This window comes from Babylonia areolata, chromosome 29 (assembly GCF_041734735.1).
Source record: "Babylonia areolata isolate BAREFJ2019XMU chromosome 29, ASM4173473v1, whole genome shotgun sequence".
Classification (NCBI taxonomy): Eukaryota; Metazoa; Mollusca; class Gastropoda; order Neogastropoda; family Buccinidae; genus Babylonia; species Babylonia areolata.
Genome location: NC_134904.1, coordinates 27977751 through 27992750, shown reverse-complemented (window position 1 = coordinate 27992750; position 15000 = coordinate 27977751). Strand labels below are relative to the sequence as shown.

The following is a 15000-nucleotide window of genomic DNA, read 5'->3' as shown; positions in this document are numbered from 1 at the left end:
CAATAGGCTAACACTGTGTCAGTGTGTTTGCACACTGGGTAACGGGAAATGCTATGGGACACATGTTTGACTTGTTGATAGTTGTGATGACATGTGTACAAAGAGTTGTGTTGTGTGCCAGTGGTTACTTTGTTCAGACAAGGTGGGAAAACACATTATAATGTGGTTAACGGTTAGTCGGAAAACAATGAGAGCATGGAGAGTCAGTCCTATGTTGTGGCACATGGTTTGCTGGCTACCCGCAGAGGCAGACTGAACTTGGTGGTTAGGATTCCCATGAAAGTGTGCCAGTGAAGTTGCTTTGTGGGAATTTGTTTGGTCTAAATGGAAACACAGCTGTCACTGCACAGTCATCAGGGATAAAGGAGTTGTTTAGAGTTGTCTTAGTCATATGTTTGCATGTTATTTCGTGTTACCAACTGTTAGTGTTGGATAAGCTACCTGGAACTTGGTGTTCTTGACATATATCTCCTTGAGAAAAGTGTATCGCTGGACATGTGGTTGATGGTGCCAAGATAAGTGTTGAATTACTGAAGTTGATGACATGTTGATATTTGTATGGTGTGTTCGCCTTCAGAGCAGTGATGTCCAGCAGATGTTGTTGTTATTGTTTAAGAACTGGGGTTTTGGTTGTGTGTGTGTGTGTTCCGTGTGTGCTGTACATTTGTAAACACCTTATAAAAGCCACTCAGTGTGGTCCTGTTTTGGGTGTGAAGAGAGAGTGTGAACCTACCCTCCCTACTTAGCCTACTCCTCTACCACTTTTTACACACACACACACACACACACACACACACACACACACACACACACACATGTATACACATATAGGCAAACACACACACACACACACACACACACACACACACACACACACATAGGCAAACACACACACACACACACACACACACACACACACACACACACACACATACATATATATATATATATATATATATATATATATATATATATATATACATATATACACACACACACCAGACAATACAGACACACACTCACAAGCACACACGTTCATAAATTACACACACACACACACACACACACACACACACACACTACACACGCAGACACTCCCAATGACACACAAAAACAAACAAACGCTAACCCACACACCCCCTCACCCTATCACTCCCATCTGCTCCTCGCAGAAAGCAGTCTACCCGACCCTGTCACAAATCCTACACAACGAGGATTCTCCATCCACACTCTTTTGGATTCTCTTCCATCCCCAACCCCACTCCTGCCTCCCACCTCCCCCCTCTCTCCCCACCATACACCTCCACCCCTTACACACTCACACACACCCCAACAAAAAAAAAGTCAACTTAATAAACCTCCTCCCTATTACATGTTCCACAGGTATCTGGCAGGTTCTTCGTCCCTCCCTCTCTTTTCATCTCTGTGGGGAAGGGAGAGAATTCCCCAGCCTTCTTATCCCCCACTGTTATCTCCCTCCCGGGTGGTGTCAAGTATGAGCCCTGTACTATATACTATGCTGGCATGACGGAGCTGTAAGAAGGAATGGGTTGGGGTTTGGGGTGTGGGAGGGTTAGGTCTGGAGAGGGGGGAGGGGGGGACAGGTTTGAGGGGTGAAGAGTGAGGGCGGGACGTGCTGCTTGCTCGCTTTATTCCAGACGGTACCTCACAGGGTTCTTCTGGATTAGGATCGACTGCTATAGATAGCTGGCTGCACGGTTTTTACCTTTGAATGAATTAATTTTGTTCTTGTGCTTCTCCTCCACCTCTTCCTCCTCCTCTTCCTCCTCCTCCTCTTCCTCCTCATACACTGTCACTATCACCATCACCACCACCATCACTACCACCAACTCCTCCTCATGATCATCCTCGTCCTCACCCTCCTCCTTCTCCTTCTTCTTCTTCTCCTTCATCTTCTTCTTCTTCTTCTTCTTCATACCGAAGTTAGCAAGCAGGAGCTGCGGCTTGTTTGCATGCTTGCCCACTCGCTCAAGAGTTGGTAATTTGAAGGAAGAGAGATGTGTTGTTGTTTTTTTTAGATTTGGTTGGGCGTTGGTGAGGAGGTTTGTAAGTTGGTTTTTGTGTATGTGTGGTAGTGTGGGGGTGGGGAGGGAAGGGAGGGAGGTGAGAGAGGGAGAGATGGTGGTGGTGGTTTGGTGAGAGAGGAGCTGGAGGTTCGGTTGTAGGTGTGGAGGGTATGTGTGTGTGTGTGTGTGTGTGTGTGTGTGTGTGTGTGTGTGTGTGTGTGTGTGTGTGTGTGTGTGTGTGTGTGTGTGTGTGTGTGTGTGTGTGTGTGTGTGTGTGTGTGTATGTGTGTGAGTGTGTGTGTGTGTGTGTGTGTGTGTGTGTATGTGTGTGTGTGTGTGTGTGTGTGTGTGTGTGTGTGTGTGTGTGTGTGTGTGTGTGTGTGTGTGTTTGTGTGTGTGTGTGTGTGACCTTCACTTTAACGTCTTTTCACTTTAAGTGGTATGAGAATGCGCGCGTTTGTGTGTATGTGTGTGGTGTTATGTGTTTTGTTTGTGGTAACATACAAACACATCCATACACACACACACATGCACTCTTTCCCACATGCTAACATACAAGCACACACACACACACACACACACACACACACACACACACACACACACACACACACACACACACACACACACACACACACGTACACACTCCAAAACAAAGGAAATTTAAAACAAAATAAAACTAAAAAAAGAAAATAATTTCCAAATAATATACCTTCTGCCCAGACTCCTCCAACCCCCCCCCCCCCCCCACACACACACACACACATCCCATCCCAGTCAACCCACCAGCATAAACCCACACACTCACCCCCCCCCCCCCCCCCCCCCCATCCGCCCCCTCCCCCCCACACACACATTGAGAAAGAGAAGAAAGAAAACGAGAAAAAGACAGAGAGACTGAGGGAGAGACAGAAACAGAGAGAGAAACCGAGAGAGAGAGAGACAGGCAGACAGACAGACAGACAGACAGAAACAAAGAGAGAGAGAGAGAGAACGCGCATGTTGGTAAAAAAAAAATATATATATATAAGACAAAAGGTAAGATACGACAGTCGGCTTCTATCCTTACTTGTGAGACTGGATGTAGGGCGCTGGGATGTGTGTGTGTGTGTGTGTGTGTGTGTGTGTGTGTGTGTGTGGTGTGTGTGTGTGTGTGTGGTGTGTGTGTGTGTGTGTGTGTGTGTGTGTGTGGTGGGAGGGGAGGGGTGGAGGGGGCGGGGGGAGACGATGTGGGTATATGGGGGCGTGTGTAGTGGGGGTGGGTGGGTTACAGGTTGGGGAAGCAGGTGAAAAAGAGAGGGTGGGTGTGGGGGTGTCATGAACAAAGCGATGATAGGGAGTCATTACAGGGGGGGAGAGGGAAGAGAGGGAAGAGAGAGAGAGAGAGAGAGAGAGAGAGAGAGAGGGGCGGAATGGGTGTTGAGGGTGGGTGTGTGGGTGGGTAGATAGGGTTTCAGTGAGGTAGGAGCCTGCCAAGCACAAGAGATAAGTCGGAGACAGGATAGTAAAAAAAAAAAAGAAAAAAAAAGAAAAAAAGAAAGAAACAAAATAAAACAACAAACAACCAAGAAATAGAAAGTGATTTTTGTCGTTTCTTCATCTCTCTCTCACTCACACAAGTGCTTTTGCTGTAGTAGCGTCGAGAGCGTAACAGCTATGTTTAGTCTTGTGTAAAAGGAGAAGGGTCGAAAGAAAAGAGAGTGTGTGTGAGTGGAGAGTGTGGAGAGAGAGAGAGAGAGAGAGAGAGAGAGAGAGAGACAGAGACAGACAGAGAGACAGAGAGACAGAGACAGAGACAGAGACAGACAGACACAGAGTCAGACAGTCAGACAGAGAAAGAGGGAGAAAGGGAAAAAAAAGAAGAGAGAGAGAGAGAGAGAGAGAGAGAGAGAGACAGACAGACAGACAGACAGACAGACACAAAGTGACAAACCGAGTCAGAGAGAGAGAGAGAGAGCAAACAAGGAGTCATAGTCGTAAACGTGTATAAATATCTGGGGAATCATCTTTTAACAAGATTGATTTTTTTTGCCTCAATTTTAAAAACCAGACATATGCTGGAGTTCCCGACACAATATCTCCTGTAAATTGCACAGCTGTTATTGTTGTTGTTGTTGTTGTTGTTGTTGTTTCTTTAGTACTTTCTGTAAATATCTTAAATTCTGAATCGCAGATTCAACCACTTTAACAAAACGGAGCTGAATTCTGGGTATATGGGAACAAAGCCCATCTGTTAACAGATAAAATATTTTCTTAGTGCAGTAAATAAAACCCTGAATCACCTACTTTATGGACAGCTAGGAAGAAACAGCATTTACCTACATATAATCTTATGCGTTCTGTTATTGTAATTTGTCAATATTGACAACAATGGACAATGAAATATGATAAAACTGAATGCTAACGTGATGTTGTTTTGTTTAAAATATAATGATTAGAAAATATATGGGCCCTCAAATGTTCGGCAAATCTTGTGTTCATGGTTTTGCGGGGGGGTGGGGTCAGTAGGAATGACGATGGGGGAGTGGGGGGGGGGGGGGTTGGGGGCATGAGTGGGGCGGGAGGGGGGGGGGGTTACAGGTTTGGGAAACAGGTGAAGGGGAGAGAGTGGGGATGGGGTGGGGGTATCATGAACAAAGCGATGATAAGGAGTTGGTTTTTTTTACAGGGAGGAGGGGGGAGAGAGAGGGGAGAGAGAGGGGAGAGAAGAGGGCGGAAGGGGGTGGGTGGGTAGGTTGGGTTTCAGTTTTAGTGTTATTCGTTCGTGATGAGCAAAATGATACTTGTTCCTGATAAGCAGGGTGATACTTGTTCGTGATAAGCAAGGTGATACTTGTTCAAGATAAGCAAGGTGATATTTGTTCGTGATGAGCAAAGTGATACTTGTTCGTGATAAGCAAAGTGATACTTGTTCGTGATGAGCAAAGTGATATTCGTTCGTGATGAGCAAAGTGATATTCGTTCGTGATGAGCAAAGTGATACTCGTTCGTGATGAGCAAAGTGATACTCGTTCGCGATGAGCAACGTGATACTTGCTCGTGATGAACAAGGTGATACTTGTTCGTGATAAGCAAGGTGATACTGTGTTCGTGATACTTGTTCGAAATAAGCAAGGTGATACAAAGACAAGGTCTAAACATTTAATATATCCGGCTGTTGAAATTCATCAAATAATAAAAGTTAGTTTTATAGAGGTGTTGTTTATTTATCTATTTTAAGCAAACGCCGGGTGTTTTCTGAAACGAATTTCTTAATGTTGAAACAATTTAACCACATCCTGACCACATCCATTACATAGGATGCACATATATAAAATCAAACAAAATGTATCTATTCCTCAACTTAATTATCTTTTTTAAATGGAGAGCTTCTCAATCGTGATTGTTGTAGCTATGCATATTATCATTGGGAAGCATAACGTTCAATCGTATGTGTGTGCTGCTGCATTTCGGACGAAGTATAGCATTCATACCTCATTTTTTTTACTTTGTTCTTTCTTTCCAAATATACTTTTAAACGTTAGAAGCATTTGTTGCGGTGAAAGAGAGAGAGAGGAGGGAGGAGAGGCAAAGGCAGAAGCAGAGATAGAGAGAGGAAGAGACACACAGAGAGACAGACAGAGACAGACAGACAGACAGAGGATCCACACACACACACACACACACACACACACACACACACACACACACACACACACACACACACACACACACACACACACACACACACACACAGGAAGAGAAAGAGGAAAGAGACAGACAGACAGAGGGACAGAGGGACAGAGAGGGAGAGGGAGAGACAGAGAAAGAGACAGACAGACAGACAGACAGACACACACACACACACACACACACACACACACACACAAACACACACACACACGCGCGCGCACGCACGCACGCACAGAGACACAGAGAGAGACAGACAGACAGACAGACAGACAGGCAGGCAGACAGACAGACAGACAGACTGAGACAGAGACAGAGAGAGATAGACACAGACGGAGAGAGAGGTTGAATGGACGAAAGGGGTACGCTAGGTGGATGAAACAGAACATAGATTCAAACTCTCAAGAGGTCATTAAGGGTGAAGGCACGATTAAAAAAAAAAAAAAAAAAAAAAAAAAAAGACGGCGAAAGTAAAATAGATCTTCTACATCGTTCGTGTGCTTTTTACGTGTATGGCCGTATTTACCCCCGCCAGGTAGGCAGTCATACTCCTTGTTTCCATACCCCACCGAACGCTGACATGGATTACGGGATCTTTAACGTATATATTTGATCTTCTGCATGTTTGTATATATATATATATATATATATATATATATATATATATATATATATATATATATATATATGTATGTATGTATGTATGTATGTATGTATACACGAAAGGGGTTCAGGCACTGGCAGGCCTGAACATCTGCTAATTTTGGATATCGTGAAACTCTCTACCCTTTACCCAGCCCGGAACCCTCAGATTGAAAGCCCAACGCTTTAACCACTCGGTTGTAGCGGCCGTCAGAAGAATAGGTGAATCGACCCTGGCCCCCCATTAACCTGATGGAAGAAGTGTGGAATGAAGGGAAAATGGAAACTGGGTTCGCCAGGACAGCAGCGCATACAGGGGCCATGTAACTGGGGGCGATTTGTTCCCCCTGTATTTTGATGATGAATGATGATGAAGATCATGATGATGAATGATGATGAAGATCATGATGATAATGATGATGATGAAGATGTAGAAGATGATGATGATAACGAAGGTGCTATAGAGGGAAGTTCCGTGAGTTTGGGACGACGCCACAAGGCTACACTCTACACCACGGCCCTCCTAAACAAAACAAAACAAAACAAAACAAAAAACAACAACAAAAAACACTTAAAAACAAACAAACAAACAAACAAAAAAACAAAAAACAACTGATGACAGGTCCCGATCCCCATTTGTCAGTCCTACGTGACGTAGAGGTCTGGTGTTCCAGTCTCCAAACAAAGTATAATCATACTCTTCTGCTCACGCTTGCTTCTCATTTCCGGTGTGTCTTGTTCAAGGTCTCAGACACTCATTCTTTAGACCTGCTGGTTACTTTCGCTCTCTGTTGGTCGAGGTTTCAGACGCTAATTCCTTGAACTTGTTTGTTATTTTCGCTCATTATCATAAGGTTTAAGACGCTATTTTTTTTAGATTTGCTTGTTATTTGCGCTGTTTGGTGTGCGAGATTTCAGACTTTTTACTTATATAACAGATCGGCTAAAAACACAGACTGACATAAGCTTACAGTTGGACGAACAGCAAAGTCAGAGCTGTATGGTCAATGGTTACTCCACTGCAATGGGAAGTCATTCACATCTTAGTCATTTGTGAAGGACTATGACTCTCAAATTAGGACGCAAGATTGCACTGGCTCTTAGTGCTGCAGCCTTGTGGGCTAGTTGGCCTTTCGAAACCATCCCAACGCCAGCAGTCCTAAAACCCTCTTGGCAGAGAGAGTGGGAATATAACTTGGGCAAGACACTCTCCACTATAATCAAATTCTAGCCTAGTCATGACCGGAGATGCCTCCTCTGCTTTTCTGGTGGCCATAGGCGGACACAACTATCACACATAATTTCGCCATATATTGTAAGGGATTCAGACGCTATTTCTTTAGGCGTGCTTGTTATTTTCGCTGTTTATCGTACGAGGTTTCAGAAGCTAATTCAGCAAGACGTGCTTGTTATTTTCGCTCTTTATTGCACAAGGTTTCAAACGTTAATTCTTTAGACTTGCTTGCTATTTTCTCTATTTATTGCACGAGATAGGAAAGAAGAGATGATAGACACTCAAACAGAGAAACAGAGAGTGGGGCAAAAATAGACGGATGTATAGACGAACAGACAAACAAACAGACAAACGAGCATACAGGCTGGCAGGACGAAGACATGGTGAAGGATCAAAAAGACACGAATATATAAACGTGTATAATGTGTGTGTGTGTGTGTGTGTGTGTGTGTGTGTGTGTGTGTGTGTGTGTGTGTGTGTGTGTGTGTGTGTGTGTGTGTGTGTGTGTGTGTGTGTGTGTGTGTGTGTGTTCTCTCTGTAAGGTGTGTGTGTGTGTGTGTGTGTGTGTGTGTGTAATTGTGCGTGTGTGTGTATGTGTGTGTGTGGAGCTGAGTGTCTCTGCCTGTGAGGTGCCGGATACACCCCAGACGTCTCGCCCTGTTTGGTTTCCCGTGGTGACGTTTGTTTACCTGTTCACCACGGTCTGTGTGGATCCGTTGCTCTGCTGTTTGTCGAGGTGTACACATGCGTTTGACCCTGCGCGCGTGTTTGCGTAAATGTCAGCACGTCAGCTTGCGCAAATGTTGTTGGCAAACTTGTAATGATGGCGAGAGAGTGAGAGACAGATTATGTTGGGGATAGACGGACTGATATATATATATATATATATATATATATATATAGAGAGAGAGAGAGAGAGAGAGAGAGAGAGAGAGAGAGGGGGGGGGGGAAGAAGGGTGTAGAAGTGTCGGGTGTGGGATGGAGAGAGAGAGAGAGAGAGAGTGAGCGGGGCGATCGAAGAAAGCAAGGGAGATCAAGCTTGGTGATAAACACATACTTATATACCCCCTTAACATCCTCCCTTCTATTGTTAAACCGCTCATGGCATGACTGATACCAAGAGTTTGGAAAGAAACCGCACGTGTTTCCGTTTAATTTTTCATCCTCCGTTCGACGGTTCAGCAATTTCGTATTGAAATCAGGCAAAGATTCAAGCTCACACACACACATACACACCTATGTAAAGACGGATAAGTGGATGTATAAATGGTTGGGCGAATGGAAAGACTGACACATAGTTACATCCACGTGCCTAGCGTCTGTAATGTGGAAATGCACTGGAAATTAGATCGGGATACTTATACAGGTATCTAGAGAGAAAGACACATACATACAGACGGATTAATTATTTGATTGAGTTACTGAGACATGGAGATCCAGTGAGAAACAGACAGACAGACAGTCAGACACAGAGAGAAAGAAAGAGGGAATGAGACAGGCAGACAGGCAGACAGACAGACAGATGGACGGACGGACGGACTGTGAGAAGCACATCCACATAGGGACAGTAAAGCTAGCTATAAAGAAACAAATCATGAGAAGGGTATCTGAGAGCGCTGGCGCGCGTGCAGTTTACAACACACGTGTCTCTGAGAAACACTAGGCATTGATAGACCGATGAGACCGATGAGAAAAAAAACAGACAATAATAAAGAAACCCAACAACAACAACAACAATAACACCCACCCCACCCCGGAGAATGTAAAACGACAGGCAGACACAACGAGACAGAACACAGACAGGGAGAGAGAGAGAGAGAGATTCAGATGGTTTATTCATTTTAGGCCTAGGCCCCTCATGAAGGGGAAAGTGAACAGACAATAATCATATCATTTAAGACATACAGATCAAAACAATGCAGCTATGGATATATCAGGTTAATCAGGAACATTAAGAAGTGAGAATTTCCCTGCATCTAAATGCTTTGTAGAAAAACAGAGACAAATTTCGCACAACATCAGGGTCAGTACAAGACAACAATAGAACCAATTTGAAGAGACAAGAGAGAGAGAGAGAGAGAGAGAGAGAGAGAGAGAGAGAGAGAGAGAGATAATGAGAGAGAGACTGAGACTGAAAGAAACAGACAGAGACAGAAAGACAGGGAGAAAGAGAGAAACAGAGAGAGGGAGACAGACAGACAAAGAGATGGGGTGTCAGAGAAACGGAGAGAGACAGACAGACAGACAGGCTGACAGACAGACAGAAAGTCAGAGAAACACACACACACACACACACACACACACACACACACACACACACACACACACACACACACACACACACAAAAAAAAAAAAAAAAAAAACAGTGAGAGAGAGAGAAAGAGAGAGACAGAGAGAAACAGAGAGTTGGAGTGTCAGAGAAACGGAGAGGGAGAGACAGAGACAGAGACAGACAGACAGACAGACAGACAGACAGAGAAACAGGGACAGAAACAGAAAGACAGACAGACAGAAAACGCAAAAGACACCCCCGTCCCCAAAGAGACAGAGACAGAGAGGTGGAGTGTCAGAAAATCGGAGTGAGAGAGACAGAGAGAGAGAGAGAGACAGAGACAGAGAGAGAGAGAGACAGAGAGAGAGACAGAGACAGACGGAAAGTCAGAGAAACACACACACACACACACAGATAGAGAGACAGAGACAGAAAGAGACAGAGACGGAGTGAGATACAGAGAGAGAGACAGAGAAAAACAGAGAGAGACAGAGACAGAGTGACAGAGAGTAACAGAGAGAGACAGAAACACAGAGAGACAGAGACATAGCAGCAAGACGCAGCATGACTTACCAATGGTGGTCATCACAGTGATGGCGTACAAGAGGGCACTGGCGAACGACCACTGTTTCGATTGGTTCTCAGCGTTGGGGTCGTACTCGTTCCCGTCCCAGCCCTTGTCCGTGATCTCCGTGTAGATCTTCTTCTGGTAGGCCTTCAGCACGTCCTCCAGAGAATCCATCACGTTGTCCAAGCTGCGCTCGTTCAGTTGGTACTCTGTGGCCAGGCTCTTGATCTTGCCCATCACCTTCTCTCGTTCCTTCTGCACGTCGTCGCGAACCTCCTTCTCGTAGCTGCCCTCCAGCATCTGGAAGATGAAGCCCCCGAAGATGGTGTAGCCCACCACCAGAGAGCACAGCCCGATGTGGGAGAAGAGGAAGGCGATGAACTTCTTGCAGCAGTGCAGGCATTTCTTTCTCCTTTCCCTCCCGCGTGTGCTGTTTCTTCGGGCATTCATACGACGAGAGGCTGGGGGGAGAGGGGGCAGGGGCTCTTCGCTTTGGATTGGTTCGTCAGAGGGGATGGGTTCGAACCGCAGCTCTTTCTTGGGAAACATGGACCCGAAGCCGGGCTCGATAACTTCGTCATCGAGGATGTCGGTCTCCTTGATCTCAGCCAGTTTGCTGAGGTTCAGCTCGTTCTCGATGGTGATGAACGTATCGCTTGGAAGGTCGTCCGCGTTCTCGTTCTGGTCTGCTTCCTCTGTCGTTGTTTTGTTTTTCTTGTTTTTCTTGCTTTTTCGCGTCAACCTTCGTTTGAGAGCGACAAAAGCCTTGAAAGATGTGCCTCTGGATTTACCAGACGATGATTTGGATTTAGAGCCTTCTGAATCCTGTGGCATTGAAGCAGGGGTTTCACTTGCATCCAACAACGGTGCGATTTCAGGGTCATCTTCCTCGTCTTTGATCAAGCCATCCACGATGTCTGCCGGGCTGGCTAGGGGCTGCTGTATGCTGTCTGCATGAATGACATCGCCGGAGAGTTCCTGTCTGAGCGGCCGCTCTTCTTCATACCTCGGAGGAAGTAGATCGGTTGTTATTTCCACAACAGGTCGTGGCTCTTCGTGCTTGGACTTCTTTCCACCTGAAGAGAAAGGTTTCAATTTTCTCTTTTTACTCTTCTTGATTAACTCGTTCAAAAGGCTGTCAGACGTTTGAATTGACTTATCCTGAAATGCGAGGCGACGCTCAATTTCTTCAATTCCATCATCGATGACTTCTGCCGCTTGTGGCTCCGGTTTAGGCGTGTCTTTCACAGCGGTGTCGACATCTTTCTTTTCTAAACCCTTCTTACGTCTGAAGGACCGGTCACTGACATAGCCTTTGAGTTTCTCAGAACCCCTGCTTCGCTGCAGCTTACTTTTCTCCTTGTCCTCTCCACTGATCTTGGCTTCTTCTTTGCCAGGCTGACTATCAGGCACGTCTAGTAACATCTTCGTGGACCTAGGTTGTCCTGAAAGAGATATACCAGTTGTGGCCTCTACGATGGAAGAGACAGGACTAACGCATTCCTCCTTGGTGCCCTCCCCTCCTTTGTTGCGAACTGGAGAAAAGGTTCTGCGGTACTTCTGCTGCATGCCGGTACCCATGACTGGCACGTTGGTCTGATCCGCTTTCTCCTGGCTCACCTGTGGAGAGCGGGTGCCGTCTTTTGTACGTCGGAGCTCCTCTTTTTGGTGGAGGTAAAGCTTGCGGCCTTCAAGGTCCGAGGGTGTGGGCTGTTTGTCGCATTTTCTCTTCGTCAGGATGGAGTCACTCTTGAAAGACTCTGTCCTGGAGACAGACGAGGAAGCAGGGGATGCTCCAGAGCCGTCCGCTCGTCTGACACCATCGCTGATGCTTCTCTTGTAAGCGCTTTTGGCTCTTGGGACCTCCAGGAGGTTGTTGACGTTGTTCACGAAGACCGTTGGGGAAAGAGAGTTTCGTGCAGAGTCTCGTTCTGAGTACAGTTCCTCTGGAGGCGTCGAGAAGCCGGACATGTCCACTTCACTGTCCGAGTCACTTTCCCTGGGCTCGGAAAAGAACCCTTGATCAGAACTTCGTTTTCCACTGTCTGTGCTGGATATCATGGAGGTGTCCATGGTTACAGAAGAGTCCATCTTCGAATCTGGGCTTTCACCCTGCGCAGAGTTTACAGTGATTTCCGGAGAAATCAAATTAGATCTTGAAGTAGAATTTGTCACTTTACGGTCAGCTGACCGAGGTAGTGGAATGTTTGTAGGCGGCGTACTGGAAACGCCCCTGGAAGTGGAAGATGTGGATGCATCACTGGACTTGAGAGACTCCCCAGTGTTTGCATCATGCGGTACATGAGATGAGTTCACCTGGCCAACACCCTGATCCTGAGCGGCAGGTGAGTTTGAATGCAGCGGACTCGCTTTTCGCAGCTCCATGAAGTGATCTGGCCGTCTCACCTTTTGCTGCGATTGTGAAGCATTTGCATTGCTGTCGGAGTTTTCAACATGGTTATATGACCCGCCACTGGTATCTCCCAGTACGTCATTGGGATTGATGAAGATGACAGAACCAGAGCTCGGAAGAGGAGCGCTGTCTCTGATCTGCTTCTGAGCATTGTTTGTGTCACCGTGCCCTTGTCTGCCTCCACTGTCCATTTTATCCATCTCGCGACCGTGACTTATTGTTCTGCACATGTCCAGAATCTGCTCTCCGAGATTCCGCCTCTGAGAGGCTCTATCCCCTTCCTGTTGTGAGGACATCGCAGCTTCTTCACCGCTGTCCCCAAGGATGGACGTTTCCCGCACAAAGGCGAGAGCGTCTGGGAAGTGTGGCCACAGTGTTGATCATGGCGGTTTGTTCCGGATCCAAGTGCAAACCTGTGTCTCCACCTTCGTTTCTGTGGGACACGTCAGTGTCTGAAACAGATCTCTGACCTTGACCCTCCGGCTGGCCTCTCTCGGCAGACTGCAGCCTGTGGGCGGGAGGCTGATGCCGGTGACGGTACTCCTGCAGAGCGTCCTTCACCGTCATGTGCTGCAGGCGGACACGTGGCTGTTTAGCTGGGTCAAACCTCCGGTAGGCGTCACGCTCCAGCGATGCTGACTGACGCGCGGAGTACCGCTCTGCCGACGTGGCCTGGCGTAATTTGCCACGGTCCAAGGACCTGGTCTTGTGGGACATTTTGTCCTCTGAGTTTGGATTCTCTTTCGGAGCAGCCGCGACCTCTTCACCCCCTACATCAGCCTCTGACCTTGGCCGATCGTCGGTACCACGTGACCGTCCTCGCCGGCGGAACAGCGAGGACAGCTTCTTCCTGGAGCCGCTCCGAGACCTGGACTTAGGTCTGGGCGGGTCGCTGTTGGCATCCTTCTGTTGCTGCTGCTGCAGCTGCGAACTGTCAGGTTCCTGAGAGGAGACGTTGTCTTGCACGGCCACTTCACTGGCGGCACCGGGAATCAGTGAAGGACTGACAGACGTGTCCACATTGCTGGCAGTTTGGTCACGTGGTTCGGAACCTGAAGGCTGACGCTGGTATGGAGTGAACGCGGACCTGTGGCGTTCTCTCTGAATGGTTACATTGTCTTCCGGCACTGAGCCGTCTCTGGCCACGCCGAGAGCACCACGCAAAACACTGCTGCCACCATCGTCCACGTTGTTTTCAACACACGGTGACTCCTCAACATCTGGGGACACTTCTGGCTGGACTTTGTCTTTGGAATGTTTGGTCTTCTTGGCCTTTTTGGCCGCTTTCTTCTTCTCTTTCCTCCGCGAGAACCGACCTCCCTTTTTGGTGCTCTCCTGTTCGGCCTCACCAGGAGGGTCCTCGGAGATCGTGACGTCTGCAGAAGCCCCCACCTCGTTGGAGATGTTCTCCATCTTTGAAGTACCCGTCTGTTCCCACAGTTAGGTGCAAATCACAGTGAAGGATTCTGCGAAGGAGCAATGACCAGGTCCTGCACTGTCGCTTGCCATTGTTCACACAGTTTCAGGAGTTATTTTATGATCCATTATCACAGTGATTCTTCTCATGGTCTGAATACAAAGCATCGTTAATTGCCAGTCTAGTTTATCACCGCTGTAGTTTACAACATATCTCACGCTGGATGGTAAAAAACAAAAATCAAAATGTGTGTACAACAAATCTTAAAGTCGACGAGGTTTCCAAACTGACGCCGAATGACGGGTTGATGTCAACCTCGCTTTGAATGCACCTCCATGCTCCAGATGACCGGGTATTCGGTCTGAAAGCAAACAAACAGAAGAACCAAGTCATCAACAAGTATTGTTACAGTAACGTTAGTCACTTTAGATACAAACAACAGAGGCGAGGCCTCTACGACTCACTTGTCATGTGCACTGTAACCGACAAAGGAATTATGATACTAAAAAACAAAGAAGACAAAAATGAAAGAAAACAAACAAACAAACAAACAAACAAAACCCTGCAAAATGGAAAGTCTGGCTAAAGACGCACTGATGTGACCTTCATCTTTGACATTAAAATGTACCAAACACTGATGTTCTCGCCACGAACACACACACACACACACACACACACACACACACACACCAAATAACAACCGAACACCGGGTTATTTATTACACAGACTCACTGTGCTTACACAAGTGAGCGAAAA

General features: G+C 46.7%; 1 protein-coding gene across 1 annotated transcript in view; it reads right to left on the bottom strand.

The window, feature by feature from the left end:
- Window positions 1–15000, bottom strand: part of LOC143274934 (uncharacterized) — a 160043-nt gene that overhangs the window by 120730 nt on the left and 24313 nt on the right. Inside the window, 2 exon segments of the mRNA XM_076578938.1 lie at window positions 10419–13136; window positions 13138–14604. Coding sequence (XP_076435053.1) covers window positions 10419–13136; window positions 13138–14239 — 3820 coding nt within the window. The 5' untranslated portion in view covers window positions 14240–14604.